Source organism: Sander vitreus, chromosome 10 (assembly GCF_031162955.1).
Source record: "Sander vitreus isolate 19-12246 chromosome 10, sanVit1, whole genome shotgun sequence".
In the NCBI taxonomy this organism is placed as follows: Eukaryota; Metazoa; Chordata; class Actinopteri; order Perciformes; family Percidae; genus Sander; species Sander vitreus.
In genome coordinates, this window is record NC_135864.1 from 13,766,425 (window position 1) to 13,780,899 (window position 14,475).

At 40.4% G+C, this 14,475-nt stretch overlaps 1 protein-coding gene across 5 annotated transcripts in view; it reads right to left on the reverse strand.

Annotated features, from left to right (window-relative positions):
• arhgef6 (Rac/Cdc42 guanine nucleotide exchange factor (GEF) 6) overlaps nucleotides 1-14,475 on the reverse strand; it is a 32,234-nt gene that overhangs the window by 3,609 nt on the left and 14,150 nt on the right. For 2 of the 5 annotated variants that reach the window (XM_078260354.1, XM_078260358.1), the window contains exons 7-20: nucleotides 14,369-14,463; nucleotides 13,967-14,062; nucleotides 12,151-12,273; nucleotides 9,693-9,831; nucleotides 9,264-9,323; nucleotides 7,842-7,988; nucleotides 6,248-6,334; nucleotides 5,993-6,074; nucleotides 5,209-5,324; nucleotides 4,853-5,032; nucleotides 3,494-3,514; nucleotides 1,375-1,471; nucleotides 1,074-1,172; nucleotides 872-971 (exon numbers count right to left, since the gene is read on the reverse strand). In XM_078260354.1, coding sequence (XP_078116480.1) covers nucleotides 872-971; nucleotides 1,074-1,172; nucleotides 1,375-1,471; nucleotides 3,494-3,514; nucleotides 4,853-5,032; nucleotides 5,209-5,324; nucleotides 5,993-6,074; nucleotides 6,248-6,334; nucleotides 7,842-7,988; nucleotides 9,264-9,323; nucleotides 9,693-9,831; nucleotides 12,151-12,273; nucleotides 13,967-14,062; nucleotides 14,369-14,463 — 1,442 coding nt within the window. The remainder of the gene's footprint in view (nucleotides 1-871; nucleotides 972-1,073; nucleotides 1,173-1,374; nucleotides 1,472-3,493; nucleotides 3,515-4,852; nucleotides 5,033-5,208; nucleotides 5,325-5,992; nucleotides 6,075-6,247; nucleotides 6,335-7,841; nucleotides 7,989-9,263; nucleotides 9,324-9,692; nucleotides 9,832-12,150; nucleotides 12,274-13,966; nucleotides 14,063-14,368; nucleotides 14,464-14,475) is intronic. The other 3 variants (XM_078260355.1, XM_078260357.1, XM_078260356.1) reach the window with 3 other exon arrangements.

Sequence of the window (14,475 nt, forward strand, 5' to 3'; positions counted from 1 at the left end):
TTATTTATTCGAACCCGAGTATACAGACGAAGAACTAGCCTCACAAGAGTTGGAAAGAACGTGACGGACAGGGGGGTAACAGGCAGATGAAGTAGCTGCTCCAAGTGCAAGCTACAGCTAGGCTTCAGTAACGCTATTACTGTACAAGGCACAGACATAATTCTGCCCGTTTCCATGTTTCCAGTTACATAGTCAGTGATATGGTCATAACCACTACAGTGCTCAATTACCTGTTTTTGAGGGGGAAATAATCTACAGTTCATCGCTGCGAAGGCATGAATGGCTTTCTGGAGGACATGCACCAGACCAGAGGGCGCTCGTTGGATTGTTGTCGGCCGCAGCAAGCGAGCAGGTGGGGGGGGGGGGAGGTCGAAGCAAGGACGCCGGCCATGTTGTCATGTAAGTGCCCTGTTCATGTTGCACAGACATTTTAATTGCATTTGTGTCTGTTAAGAGGCACAAATGCAGTCTTTATATTATGCCCCCATAACTGCCGTTTTAGCAATGTCAACGCTGGGCATTAGCTGCAGCAGCTCCATGATGCTAGCACCGATTTGGCTCGGTTTTATTGCTATCGACAGTACTCGCATACATATAGCGATCAAGATTAACGTAAAAATTGCCCGGAGTTCTCCTTTAAGCAAGTAAAAACACAATTTAGATATTAAGGTGATACTGGCTTTCAACCCAAGGTCATTCGGTGCAAAGAATAATGCCTCAACAGCCCAATTAGGGTCAATATCATATTTCTGAATCTAATTACAGAAAAAAAAAATCAGGATCCAAATACAAATAATGACAAAGCCCCTTTTGCCACTGTTAGTATAACAAGTAAATGAAGGCCTTTTTTCCAAAGTAATAATATGCATACTTTTCCTCAATAACGGTCTGCCCATTGCTCTTCATCTCCTCCACAATGATCTTCTCTTCCTCTGGCAGAAGCACCTGAGGGACGCACTCTTTCCGCACCGCTGCACACACACACACAAATTAATAAAAAAGCTAGATTCATCGCTGTATCATCTGTTGAAGATGTGCAATCTAAGAAGGCAATAAAGAAACATTTTCCTTACATAAACGCACACCTGTGGTGTTCTGGTGCAGGCTGGCTCCTGTGCAGTACGCCTCAATCACCCTCAGTATCTGAGCGTCCTCCTCCAGCGCAACCGTGCCTGTCAAAACCAGAGATCGTCAATATCATAAATACACACTTAGGAGTTTCATTCAGCAGACAAATTGCTGTTTTATTTGTTTTACGGGCTGGCGCTAGACACAATCATCCTGAACAAATATACACAGATACAAAGAACTCCGTAATAAACAAGCTCTGATGCCACCCATACATTTCATATTATAGTAAGATTAAACTCCTACTTTTCCTCGTTTGAACCTCATCATCAGAGGGCTTTCGCTCTTTTTTCCTATTGCCTGGCAGGAACTTCTTCATGGGCCGTGGGCTTTTGCTGGAGTCCTGGAGGAGTGCGACATTCAAAATTCAGTACATCCCTCACACACGCACACGCACACGCACGCACATGTAAAGCCAAGGCTCCATACCAAACAGAATGCAAGCTTACGGGGAAACACATCCCTTATGAACAAAGAACATCAAAATCCATCAACAAACGAGGCAGCAAGCATGTGGTGATGACTGTGACCAAACCAGCCAGGTAATATATCTATATATAAATTAATTTATATATAAATTAATCAATTAAGTAAAAAGTCCACATTTTTTCACAGTACTTATATCAAAAACATTTTACCTACCACTGACTACTGTCAGGGAAGGAGAAAAAAATGCTTTACGCCGGCTACACACTGGACGCATGGCGTGAGCGTGGAGTTTCTGTTGCGTGGCGTTTTCTGTCTTTGCACACCAGAAACACGTCTGACGCGGCGCTGCTGCTGCTAGCCTTGTCTGTACACATGTATGCTTCCCATTGAAAAAACTGCACTCAAGCAGTATACTTCATGTTAAACATAAATATATACTGATTTGATTACAGCAAAGACAATGTCAGCAGTATTGACGGAAAAATAGGCTACAGAATATTTCGTTCTGTATTGACAGGTGCAATATTTGAAAATCGATAATTATTATACATTTTTTAAATTACATTTATATCTGCATATATGTCAAAACCTAGAGACTTTCAAACATCAAAATGTCATTTATGAAATAAAATTTGTGTCAAAATGTAACATGTGTAAAAAGATGTTCCATGTAAACATCTTTTCCTATTCTATGTTGAATGGAAAGCTTCCAACACGCTTGCGTGTCGTGTAAAAAATAGGTGTCGGTCCCATTTCTAGCATGCGCGTGTTTTCGGCGCAGCTCCAGCCGCGCCCCGAGACGTGCGTGTCACGCAGGCAGTGTGCAAGCTCTAACCTGTTAACATGGGAGCCGAAATAAAAACGGGCACACCACGCAGCTGACACGCTCACGCCACACATCCAGCGTGTAGTCGGCCTTACCTGTGGAATGCAGTGTTCACAAAGCCATGGGGGAAAAAAAGCGTAGATGTGATCACATTAATATTCTACATTATAACAAAACCACAATGATGTGGTTTTAAGAATGAGAGATTTTCTTTTTTGGTGCTGGGTTGTCAGTTTCCTCTCCTGAGCACACATTAAAAGCTGAGGTGTGATGAATAATTAGCTCACTAAAAACCGATGGGTAGCACTAACTTGTGGCCATGAATGTCATATTCTTATAATACTTCACATGTAGCAATTTGCCCCATGAGAGGAGAGGAGAGGAGAGGCTTAGTCAAATACGCAATAGGGAAAGAGAGTACGGAATTGTCTGTTTTAGTAATGTATGGGGCATCGTGAAACTCCACCACAGACTCCTAAAAGTCCCTCATAAGAATCAGGAGGAATAATTGACGACATCATGTTTCTTACAACCTTTGAAGTTGCTCAGGGACTGTTAATGCAGGCGCACGGCACAAAGCACATTTTCTTGACGTGTACTGAGGTTCTTCCCTTGTTGGTTTGGTGTTCTCATTGTGACAGTGGGAGGAAAGGGGAAATAGGGTGGTGTGCAAATGGCAATTAAGTGGCACGCATATTTGCCTTAAGGTGTCCTTATTCAAGAAAATTTTAAGTTTTTCAGTATAAAAGAAAATACAATTCCCCCATACATTTTGTGTCTCTTTTGGGGATTTTGTCTCTGTGGGTTTTGCGTCTCTTGGTCATCGTGTTGTGTCTATTTCTGCTTCTGTCTCATCAGTTTCTGTCCCTTTGAGGTAGTTTTGCGTGTGTTTTTCACATCATTTTGGAGCATGAAAAAGAGCCAACATGCAGGGCCACATAAGAAACAGGAAACCCATGACAATGAGAAAGGAGTGAAGCAAATGACATGACAGCTCAACACTGGGGCACAGGCGCACACACACACACACGAACCCATCCCACCCCCCACATCCTTAGCCCCACACACACACACACACACAGATAGAAACAGAGTGAGATCTAACCTTACCTTCATGATATAAGACATCCTCTAAAGAAAGCAGGATGGAGAAAGAGAGAAAAAGGGGAAATGTGCATGAAAACATACGACGAGAAAAGGGTGTGATAGAGAGTTAATGGTGAACATTTTTACACCCCGCTCTGCCATTCACCTATTCTTTGTCTATGCAGAATAGGGCGATTACTTCATGTAAAAAAAGAGATACATGGAGAAATTGGCAGAAAGACGGTTATGCATTCAAACGACGAAAAAGAGCAAGGTAGGTATGAGCCTGTAGCTTGTATTCTCAAAGCGGATAGCTGAAAGTATGTGTGTATTTTGTGTTAAAAAGTACAGAAGTGCCTACGTGCATGTTTACTGTAAATATAGTCAACACATTGCTAGACTGTAAACGCTAACTGAAACTTCTGACCGATAACCGCGTAAAAAAGCTTCTACCTCTCATGCAGATGACAGAGTGGGCACTATCACACTCAGAGCCAAGTAGCTCATAAGCGCTGGTACACTCAATGCCAATCAGACATGGGGATCATGCTGCCGTTAATGGACTTCTTCCTCAGAACGTAATCATACCCTGTCATGTCTCAGACACACTCAAGTAGTTTTAAATCTATTCTACGTACATAATTACTATTGTTTTAATAATATCTGTTGCTGCTTTGCAGTCACCATGTACTTTATTTAGCTGGCCCACACATTGTGCAAAGTACTAATATACATATGCGAAGGCGTTTCCTGTTGTCATCACAGCACAAGGTTTTTAGAGCCAGTGACCACATGTAGTTTAAGTTATTGTATTGTAACATATCAAACGTCACTAAGGAGTAGTTAATTAAGGTTTTGTTGCCTTGATGAAAAGCACTCAAAACATTAGTTATCAAATAACAATTCCTGCTACTCAAGAATAAAAATGTTCAATGGCAGAAAAAGTTATTAATCCAACATACATCTCCAAACATTGAAAGCTACTTTGGTACTAAGGCACAAAAGTACATTACAGGCGGCTGACATGCCAACAGATTACAACTGAAGGTAATCGCTGCATTTCACAGGATATCTATGTAAATCTATACTCATTTAGTTGGAGTACCAATATATTTTACTTTTATTTTTGCTGAATATGTGTCAATATTAGTCCAATTAATGGATTAAAGGTGTGTATGTCTTCACTACTTCACTTGTGTTATTTGTTTTTGGTGGAAGGGTTTGTGTGAAACAGGACAGTGAAGGTCTGAAAAAGTAGAGATAGAAAAGGAGGGACAGAGGGGGACTTGTAGAGGAGGGGGACTTAATATTGCGGTTTCTGACTAACACTGCATCTATATCAAGCTTGTGTAGGTTTGTTTGTGAAGCTCTACAGCCTCCTACCTCTTTGTATCCCAGTGCAGCAGAGGGTTTGAGGGGAGGCGCAGGGCGCAGACAGCTCAGAGACCAGGGCTTGCTGATCTTTGGCGGTTCCAGGGGGCCGCGACTGACGGCGCTGAGGCTGCCCAGGTGGGAAAGGTGAGTGGGGGGGCCAACCATGCTCTGCGGCTTGCCTTCTACAGTCTACATGAGACAATCAAGAAAGGAAAGAAGACAAGCAAGTGGGTAATGTGCAACGATGAGTGCAAAAGATGCAAAAGATGAGTCCTCAGTCCTCACACCTCAGCATGTTGCCAGGTTCACTTTTGGTATCGTTTTGACTTTTACATTTACTGTATGTGTGTGTTTGTGATGTGTACCTTTGAGATGGTGCCTGTGGGGCTTCCTCCTTTGGTAAAGGGCTGAAGGTGCTCTAACCAGTCTTGTAACTCCTGGGCACTACTGCAGAACACTGTTATCCGATCGATCATGCTTCCTGCAGAGCGCGCACACACACACACACACACACACACACACACACACACACACACACACACACACACACACACACACACACACACATTTAGGGAATGCAGGTGCCATAGATCTAAGCCTACTTTCCCCAAAATTTAAAATGTCATGCTGTGTGACAGGAACAAATACATGATTAAATACAAAATGAACACTATCAAACCAGGTTGCAAATGCCCCAAATAAAGAGACTGTACTGTTGACTATACTGTGGTCAGGCATGTGAAGCAACATGTTTTGGTGACTATCGTGGTGGTGACTTCCATTTCTTACTGTGGAAGTCAAGGGATTATTTGAATCAAATGCTTCATTGAGATCCATGTGCCGCAACTGGTTTACTTTGAAAAAGTAGGGATATCCTTTGATTGACTGTGTACAGACCCCAGCATTAATATTTCACCGGGAGAAGGGCTGCCTTGACAACTAGTTGAAATTTAAAATGTTCAGAGTACTGTCATATGAAGTACTTCCCTGGGATTGGAGTGACAACTGTCCCACGGCTGTTAAATGAGTTAATACTTGATCTACGATTCTTTATTTAGGTTACAATTCTTTTTACTGTATTAGTGCCATATCCTCAACTAAACTAAAAGAAGAGGAGTCATAACTTTCTACAGAGCTTCAGATGCAAACCTGTGATGTCCAAGGCATAGTGGGCATTGTCTGCATCCTCTGCATGTCTTGTTACTGTGGTGCCTGTCAGTGGCAGTCTTCCCTGAATGGGACAAACAAAGGAAGAGGAAATAAGACATCATGGCATAGGTAGGAGATATGTAATATATCTCGTTATCACCTAAAACTCAAACACAAAAAATAAAACTATAATAACTTGAAAAATGACTCATGAAGGACTGATGTAGCAGACTCGTTGTATATGATGTACCTCACCTGATAAATAAAGCCACTCATCCGAGGACTGGCGGAGAGCATGACTAACACATTAGGGAAAAGCATTAGATAGCGCTCCTCTTTTTCCTGAAAGAAAGAGACGCAAAAAGATTTGGTTGCAATGTGGCCTATTAGTTTATGCAGTCAGTGAAAGGAAAGTGGCTGCAGCTAAACATGTTCATTATGTGCCTTGTCAGAAACCAAATGCGTGCTAGTTTATGTCACACCCACTTATGTGAAACCATCCTTACAGCTGACACTTGCATATTTCAGCTCCAGCGAGGAACCAGTTTGGCAAGGCTGTTACTTGTTTTATGAATGGCAAATAAGATGAGCTGACAAGAAGGTTGAATAAATATGGTGACTAGTATGGGGGTTGGAAAGCAGTGAGCAGTAATTAAAAGAGGGTGAATCCAAATGTCAATCTTGGGCTTTCTTCCAACCACTGACTCAAAAACGACCCCTACACAGAAACCACACAAGAAAGAGGAGATGGTTTTTCAGTATGCATATGGACTACATAGGTTTCGGTTTTCACATTCAGTTTCATGGATATTGGGAACGCAAAAAATAATTTAGGCCAAGATAAATGCTTTACATTTGTTTTATAAAATGACACACTTTTGGGTTTTGGAATTAAAAGGCACCATCTGTGCCCTTAACTCGTAACTGTGAGACTTTGCATTAGTCAAACAAATCTAGAGCACTTCACCTCGAGGTGCCATTCACATTTTCTCGGTCTGCTTAAGCTAAGTTCACGCTACATGACTTTCAAAGTTGTCAAATCGTTGTAATGTTCACACTTAACAACGTACTGTCTCATAATCGGGAGTCTTAAAGTTGCGGTTTTCACACAACATGATGACTCACTGGTAACAGGGGGTCACACACTACAGATCTTTCACCAAGAGAAGTCCTGATGTGTATGTCTGGTCTCCAAACTACATTTTGTAACGGAAAAAACGCATGCGAGAAGTGACACGGGACATGATATAATACCATAGGCGAGACAGGATTTTTGTTCAAAAAAATGAATGTCTGCCAGAAAGGGTTGGGGGTGTTGTCGTTGACATACGTGTTTTTCCTCTAGGTGCAACACTTTTGGGCCATGTTGCAAATGCAGCATATACAGTAAAGTTCCTATTGTTACACCCTTTGGCAGGTTTCCCCACAGACCTAATATAACACATGCAGGCTCTGAAAATATGAGTTGATGTATGACTGAATCACTTATATCAATTTGGACTCATGAAAGGAAAGAAGATACAATTTATTGCACATTTCTTGAACTAATGAAAGTCATTGCAGTTGTCTGAATTGCGGCTAAATTTGAAGACAAAATTGCTTAAAAAAAAAAAATCTTTACTGTGCAATTATGCCAATTGCATGTCAAACTGCTAGTATTTGTTATAGGGGAGCAGGAGATTGTTTTACCTTCTACAGTCTCATCTATCCTCTTTGACTGAATGGAACACAGGGGACTCTGAGCTAGCTTTGAAGACATCCAAATCCTTACAATTAGATGAGGGAAAAAATGACAATTGAAGCAAGTTCTGGTCATCCTGGACTGAGTCAAACTCGACACATCTCTCACCTCACTGGACCCATTTTTCACATGGACCTGGGACATGTAAGCCACATGACCCAGGCTCTTCATGCTGTCTCCATCCCAGCCCCGCACTGGTTCTGACAAAATCTGGAGCTCCAGGTTCTTGCGCTTCCGCAGTTCCTGGCACTGTGTCTGAACACACACATACACACATCAGTTAACGAAGATGACAAAACGTTTCTTAATTCATTTCAACAGGGAGATACATAGGGCTACTTTGGGAATAACATTGGTCTGATCTGGGATCATATTTGCTCTTTATATATTTTTCTAGATTTGAAGAGTTTTAGTCCAGATTACACAATGTCAAGTATGTGACACATACACTTAGAAAACAAGGTGGTGTCTTGCCATTTAGAAATACTGAGTAATAAGCAGAAGATATCTTTTTCACACTATGGATATATTTAGAAAGTGTAACAGTTTCCTTTGATATTTACTTTGTACATTTCTTTTTTTTTTTACTTCTTTGTCAGAAGTATATGGAGTAACCTGCAACATAAGGTAAGCCATTCTCAGGTGCCAGGCAGGGGCTCTCCCTCTTCAAACAAGAAAAAATGACAACATCTGTCATTTTCCACTGCACATTGTACAAAAATGAGCTTCTGTACATGGAGCACTGCAGACATGTAACTAGCATTTCTTTAGCGCCTGCACACCCAACCACACATTCAAAACCCACAATGCAAAATCAGACTTATCAGTCAGTATTTTTTGTGAGGTTTGATTTTTTCTCCTGCTTTCCTGTGCCACTCTGCTGAAGAGACATGTGAGTCACTTCATCTATTCTTACTAGGAACTCGGAGCTATAACGAGGAAACTGTGTCTCAGTGATGTTCACTCAGATACAATGCGGTTGCTCGGTTCTAATCCAACTCTTCTAAAATGGCATTTCAGTTCACACCCACTGTAGGAACAACATGATCACTCAACATGCAGCACACACTACCATTCACTTTTTTTCCCTTTCGCCAGAGCTGTGCTTGATTATGAAGTGCTATGTTACGTGACACTGTCCTTTGTGTGTAGCCCATCTGACAACAAAGGTGACATTGTAAAAACTCTAAATAAATAGTCCAAAACAACACACACGAGTGTTTTAGTCGGTTAATAAACACAATGGCATACATTTTAAAAGCAAAATTACTTAAGCCACATTTTAACTTTCGACACAAAACAGTGTCTTGAATTTTGTTGGGAAGATAAATTAATCAATTAATGGACAAAAATGGGAAATCCATCAGATTTACAATCTAATAATTGAGAATTGACATGAGGGGCTTACAGGTTGTTTAACTTAGCCTTGTTCTGCACTGAACGAGCCTAATACCTAATGGAGAGTAACAAAGATGATGTAGTTTAAGGCTAGTGTAAGCATGCAGAGCCCCCTGGACGACCGAGACTCACCACTAGGCTCCTAAATGCTGCTGTCGCTTTTACAATGTCAGCATAGTCTGGGTGGGCTTCCTGTGGAGGAAATAAACAACACATCAGGTCACACACACACACAGCAGCCTGAAGCGAGCCCTCTAAATGTTAAGGCAAGATTCACATACTAGGTACGCTGTAATATACAAAAAGAAGTTAGAGATTGAAAGAGATAAAGATTTGAGGGTTTTTAACTTTCCACTGACATACATTGTCTGGCATTACTCATCATTTAGATGTTTGGCATAAATCAAATTAACACAATTCCAATAGGTAAAATGTGCTTACAAATAAACAGATATAAATACAACATTCTGAAAGTATTTTAAATTCCTTATGTATATGAAATATATGTAATTATTAATTATATAACATTTCAATATTTCCACAGTTTATTTTCTCCTGTACCTCCACATGTCTCTCTAGCTCCTGCAGCAGCGTAGGGTATTTGTCGAGCCTCATGAAGGGCTTACTGAGACTGGTGGTCAGGGTCAGGATCCCTGGAGCACTGGCTCCCTGGCTCTCCATGAACTTGTCTAGTTCCTCACTGTTAAACACACACACACTTTTTACGCACAGTTAAGGTTTTCAGATTTTTTTTATGGGGATAAACTACAAAGTACAGAGCAGCACCCTGACTGTACACGTCGAGGCTCAAGAAAACTTCAAAGATGCAGAATCCGGATGACCAGAACTTGATGGTACCGTAAATTAATTAATGCTACCGCAAAAAAACAATTTGGTAATTTCATTGCATTAAATTGACGATTTATTTCAGTAAAAAGTAATAGGTTTTCACTAAATACGCCTGAGTCCAGATGGTACACACAGTAGGACTTTCTGGGATACACATATTTTGTATACAATGATGAGGTTTTACCATCTAGTCAAATTTCAGATATGCTATGTACTGCAAGAGAGTCATTTATTAAACATTATGCTATCTGTGTAGGTTAAGTGTAAAATAAATAGATTGATTTTAATGTCAAAAGGAAAATTTATGAAAATGTATGTTTCCAGTGCAATATTATAACAATGTTTGCAATAACAATGCGAAAAATCTCTAGTGCAATAATATCAATAATATCTATATTCGCAAGTAGTTTACACAGTGTATGTTTCCGGTGCACTTTTACAATTATAACCTTATTTATCTTACAGCGGTTTTCTCTTTATATTGTTCTTCTACTTTATTTATTTTTTTATTTATATAGCTTTATATTTTTTATTGTATTATTTCTTATATTTTATATTTTTGTAGAGCTGATTCTAAGAGCAACACACAGAAAATCAAATGTACCTGTACGGCCCTGTACCTGTGCAAATGGCAATTAACATCTATTCTATATATATATATATATATATATATATTTATATAAAAAAGCTCTCTGAATAGGTATTGAATTTCTAATGACACCATTAGTGGGCCTCATCTTTAACCACATGTGGTTTCATATGATTTATTTGTCATTGCTGTAACAACCACTAACACTGTGATAAAAACACAGTATATTATGTCTGTACTGGGTGCAAGAACAGACCGCAAACAATTGTAATGGTGCTAATAAAATTTAAAAAGGCAGCACAAATTAGGTCATCTTTTCTTGCACTTTTCCTTTTAACTGCAACACGGTCACCTCATGGCAAACTTGAAAATGTGCTTTGAAAGTAACACCATTCATGAGTTTCCATGATAAAAACTTCAATCATATGGTATGCTGTAGCAACCCTAACTGGTAACATTGAGTGAATGTCACAAAAAAAAAAGAAAAAAAGGCTGCAACTGAAATGCAAATGTGCTTACTGTGAAAAAGTGCCTCGCTTGCCTGTCTACATTAACCACAGTTCTTTGTATCCTGTCAACAATCGACTTCCTGTGTGTAACTCAACCTCATCTGCAGCTCACAATGTAGTATCTGACAAACCACTTCTACGTTACTCAAGATTGGATCATTAAACTTTATTTTGCTATTTCGGCAGCAACTGCGATCTATGCGATACAGATTCATAACAGCAGGTCCCAGTCAATACTTTTTAATAGTAACTGGATATAAGGAAACTTTTAGCACACAGGGTCTCATTGTAACTGCACAGACTCGGTTAATCTCAGTAGTCGTCATTTACAGATGGGAAGCCTGACACCTTCTGGTACAAAGCTAAAACTACAGCTCATCGACAGAAAACAACATATAGTAGTTCCAGAACAATGACCCATGTCAACCTTTCTCAACTATATGAACACATTACTGTGAAAAAGACAGGTAAGAAAGCAAAGTGTGAGGGCATTTAGATTTTTAGGTTACATTACCCCTTAACCCCTATGTCCCCTAACACATTACAGGGTGCATGTCCGAGTTTTAAGCAGTTCTATCAAATAGAGATTATCTCTTCTCAGAACGTTTCATTTGAAAACTTTTAGGGAAAGAAAGAGGTACAAACTATACTGTATTTTACAAGAACAAAACTCAGATATGAGAAGAGTCTGAGAAATAAAAGACAGCAGTTCCTTTTCTTATTTCATACCCAGGAAATCATCTCATGACCCCTTTAGTTCATCTTGTGACCCCTGCTGGTTTACATCATAATTTGAAGGATGTTATATCTGTTTTGGAAAAACCTTGTTAGCTACTACAAAGTCGTTACTTTCATCAGTTGAGTGAGTTTGCCACCGTGAGCCACATTAAAAAGGCATTCGAAAGTCTAAAAACCTCAAACTGAAAATTAGACTAAATGACTTAACACAGCTGTCATGTGACGGCGGGCTTATACATTTGCACTATTCATTCTAATTCTCAAAATATCTTCATGATTCAGAATCAGACTTTTCTTTGTTGTGGTATGCTGTTTTGTGTGTGCAGGGGCTGACCTGTGGTCAGTGAGGATGGATACGGCTGAAGGATGGCTGGAACAGTAAGCCAGGTACAGATTCTTGATCTGAAACATCAGGTTTAAATAGCAGCCCGCCACTCGCTGCTGGCCCTCTTGGACTCTGCAAAGTCAGTGAGACAGAGACAAGGTTAGAAAGGTGGGAAGAGTGAAGAAAGGGTTGGGAAAACAAGAGAGATATGCAAAGAGATGAAGTGAAACATTTGCAGTGATGATATACTGAATAATCTACCAATAACTGAAAAGCCATTATTCAGGAAGTCGTTAAGTTGTATCCTGTCAAAGACGTTTTTACTGAAAGGTAGAATACAAGATCGTTCTTGCAGTTTTAAAACCTGGACAAATACAGGTCTTTGATACTCAACGGATTTCTCATCAGAACACTACACCACTAGTCTGGCTATCAGACCAAGCGTCTGGAGACCAGGAGTCTGAACTGTATTTTCTACTGCACAAGAGGCGTGATCAACGGACATAGTTCAAATGACTCTGTACGCAATTGGATAGTCCTTCAACCAATCAGACCAACGATCCGGGTGACGTAGCAGCGACAGCAACGGGTTGCTGCGCTTCGGTGGCCGAAAGTAAACAAGAAGCTGCTTTGTCGCTTCTCTATCGTCATCGTGTTAAACCAGCGCCAGTTTGTGAATGATCCCCGCAAAATTGTAACAGAAGCAGGATAGACAAAAAGGTACAGGTTTCCAGCCTGAGCTGCAGGGCAAAATCAAATCGCCGGCAGATCGGGCTACCCAGTCTACTACAACACCGTAATATCTTAAGATTTCTGAATTTGAGACACATTTAAGACATTTCAAGGCCTCAAGCTAAAATTAGTAGTATTAAAAATTGTACATACTTCACATTCCTACCGGCCATTATCCAAAGCATAACTTCTAAATGTATGAATGTATTTTCCCCCAAGGCAGCCATTTGTTTCCAGTAGCTTTGGATATCCGTTTCCCCACCAGTGCAGGATGCACCAAATCAAAGTGTGCAAACATAGTAACTTTGAAAAAAATATATTAGGCTACAGGTTTACTATGACGAATTACCCATTTCAAACATTGTTTTTAATTTTAGTCTTTGCTACCATGAACAAATAAATAGCAAGAGATGTCTGGGAGGAGGAAGTGACTGCAGAAATATAATCAAGTATGATTGCTTTGCGGAACACTTGGCAGTAATGTTTTGTATGTGTGCAGTGTAGTAAATGAGCTACTGTAAAAACATAAATGAAAACAAGAATGGTAGTCAAAAGGCATTTGATTATGTCTCACAGAAGAAGCACAGCAGGCTGCAGACTGTGGTCCAAACATTGCTCCCTACTGAGATACGTTAATTGAATATAACTGATCAAACTATAAACATTTTCATGGAGATCTGTGTCCAGCATGACTAGTCTATATCCTTGACGCTCCACTTCTGGGATAGCTCCGGTGCCGCAGGAAATTCCGCCGGACGCATGTATTTGCGCTGATGTCCGTTTTCCTTCCGCTTTCTTTGTGTTGGAATTTTAAACTCCGGTGGATTTATGAGGACTATGGTTGACTGCAGGGTAAATTGAGACAGCTAGCTAGACTATCTGTCCAATCCGAGTTTTCTCTCGCACGACTATTTTACAGCGGCTCGGTGCGAAGCTTAGCGCCGCCCATGACGATTGTGATTGGTTTAAAGAAATGCCAATAAACCAGTGGACGTTTTTTCTCCCATCCCGGAATGCTATGTGGACTAGCCAGACCCTCCTCCGCTCGCCAACGTGTGAATGGTTTGGCAAAGCGAGACTAAACATGACTTACTTGGTACAGTCCTCCAAAGCCACACATAGTGCCTGCTGGAAGGTGAGTATCTCCTCCAGATTTCCACACAGGGTGGCGCTGTCTGCACTGCTCAGCCTGAATATACACACATTTAGCATTAACGGAGTCAATACAGCTTTCCTACAACATGCACGATGGAAGAAAGTTAAACATGAAAGTACAGTAAGCATTATCATCGATTACAATTTCAATAAATTCAAGAATATTGACCCATTTCTGAAAACGTTAATTTCATATGTTGAATTAAAAAAAGAAATCTAATTCAAGAATTTTGGATCATCCAATTAACCATAGAGATTTCCATGGTAATCCATGTTGCCCTCTGTCTAAGGGATTTTGCCCTTTAATGGATCTGTCACATCTCCTTGTCATTGCTCTTACTTGTCGCTGGCTTGCAGAGGTCGTAGATAACAACTCAGCACGGTTTGTAATTCTTTGACAAATTCCCGCTCATGTTCCAAGATGTCCTGTACCACCTGCAAAAGCAG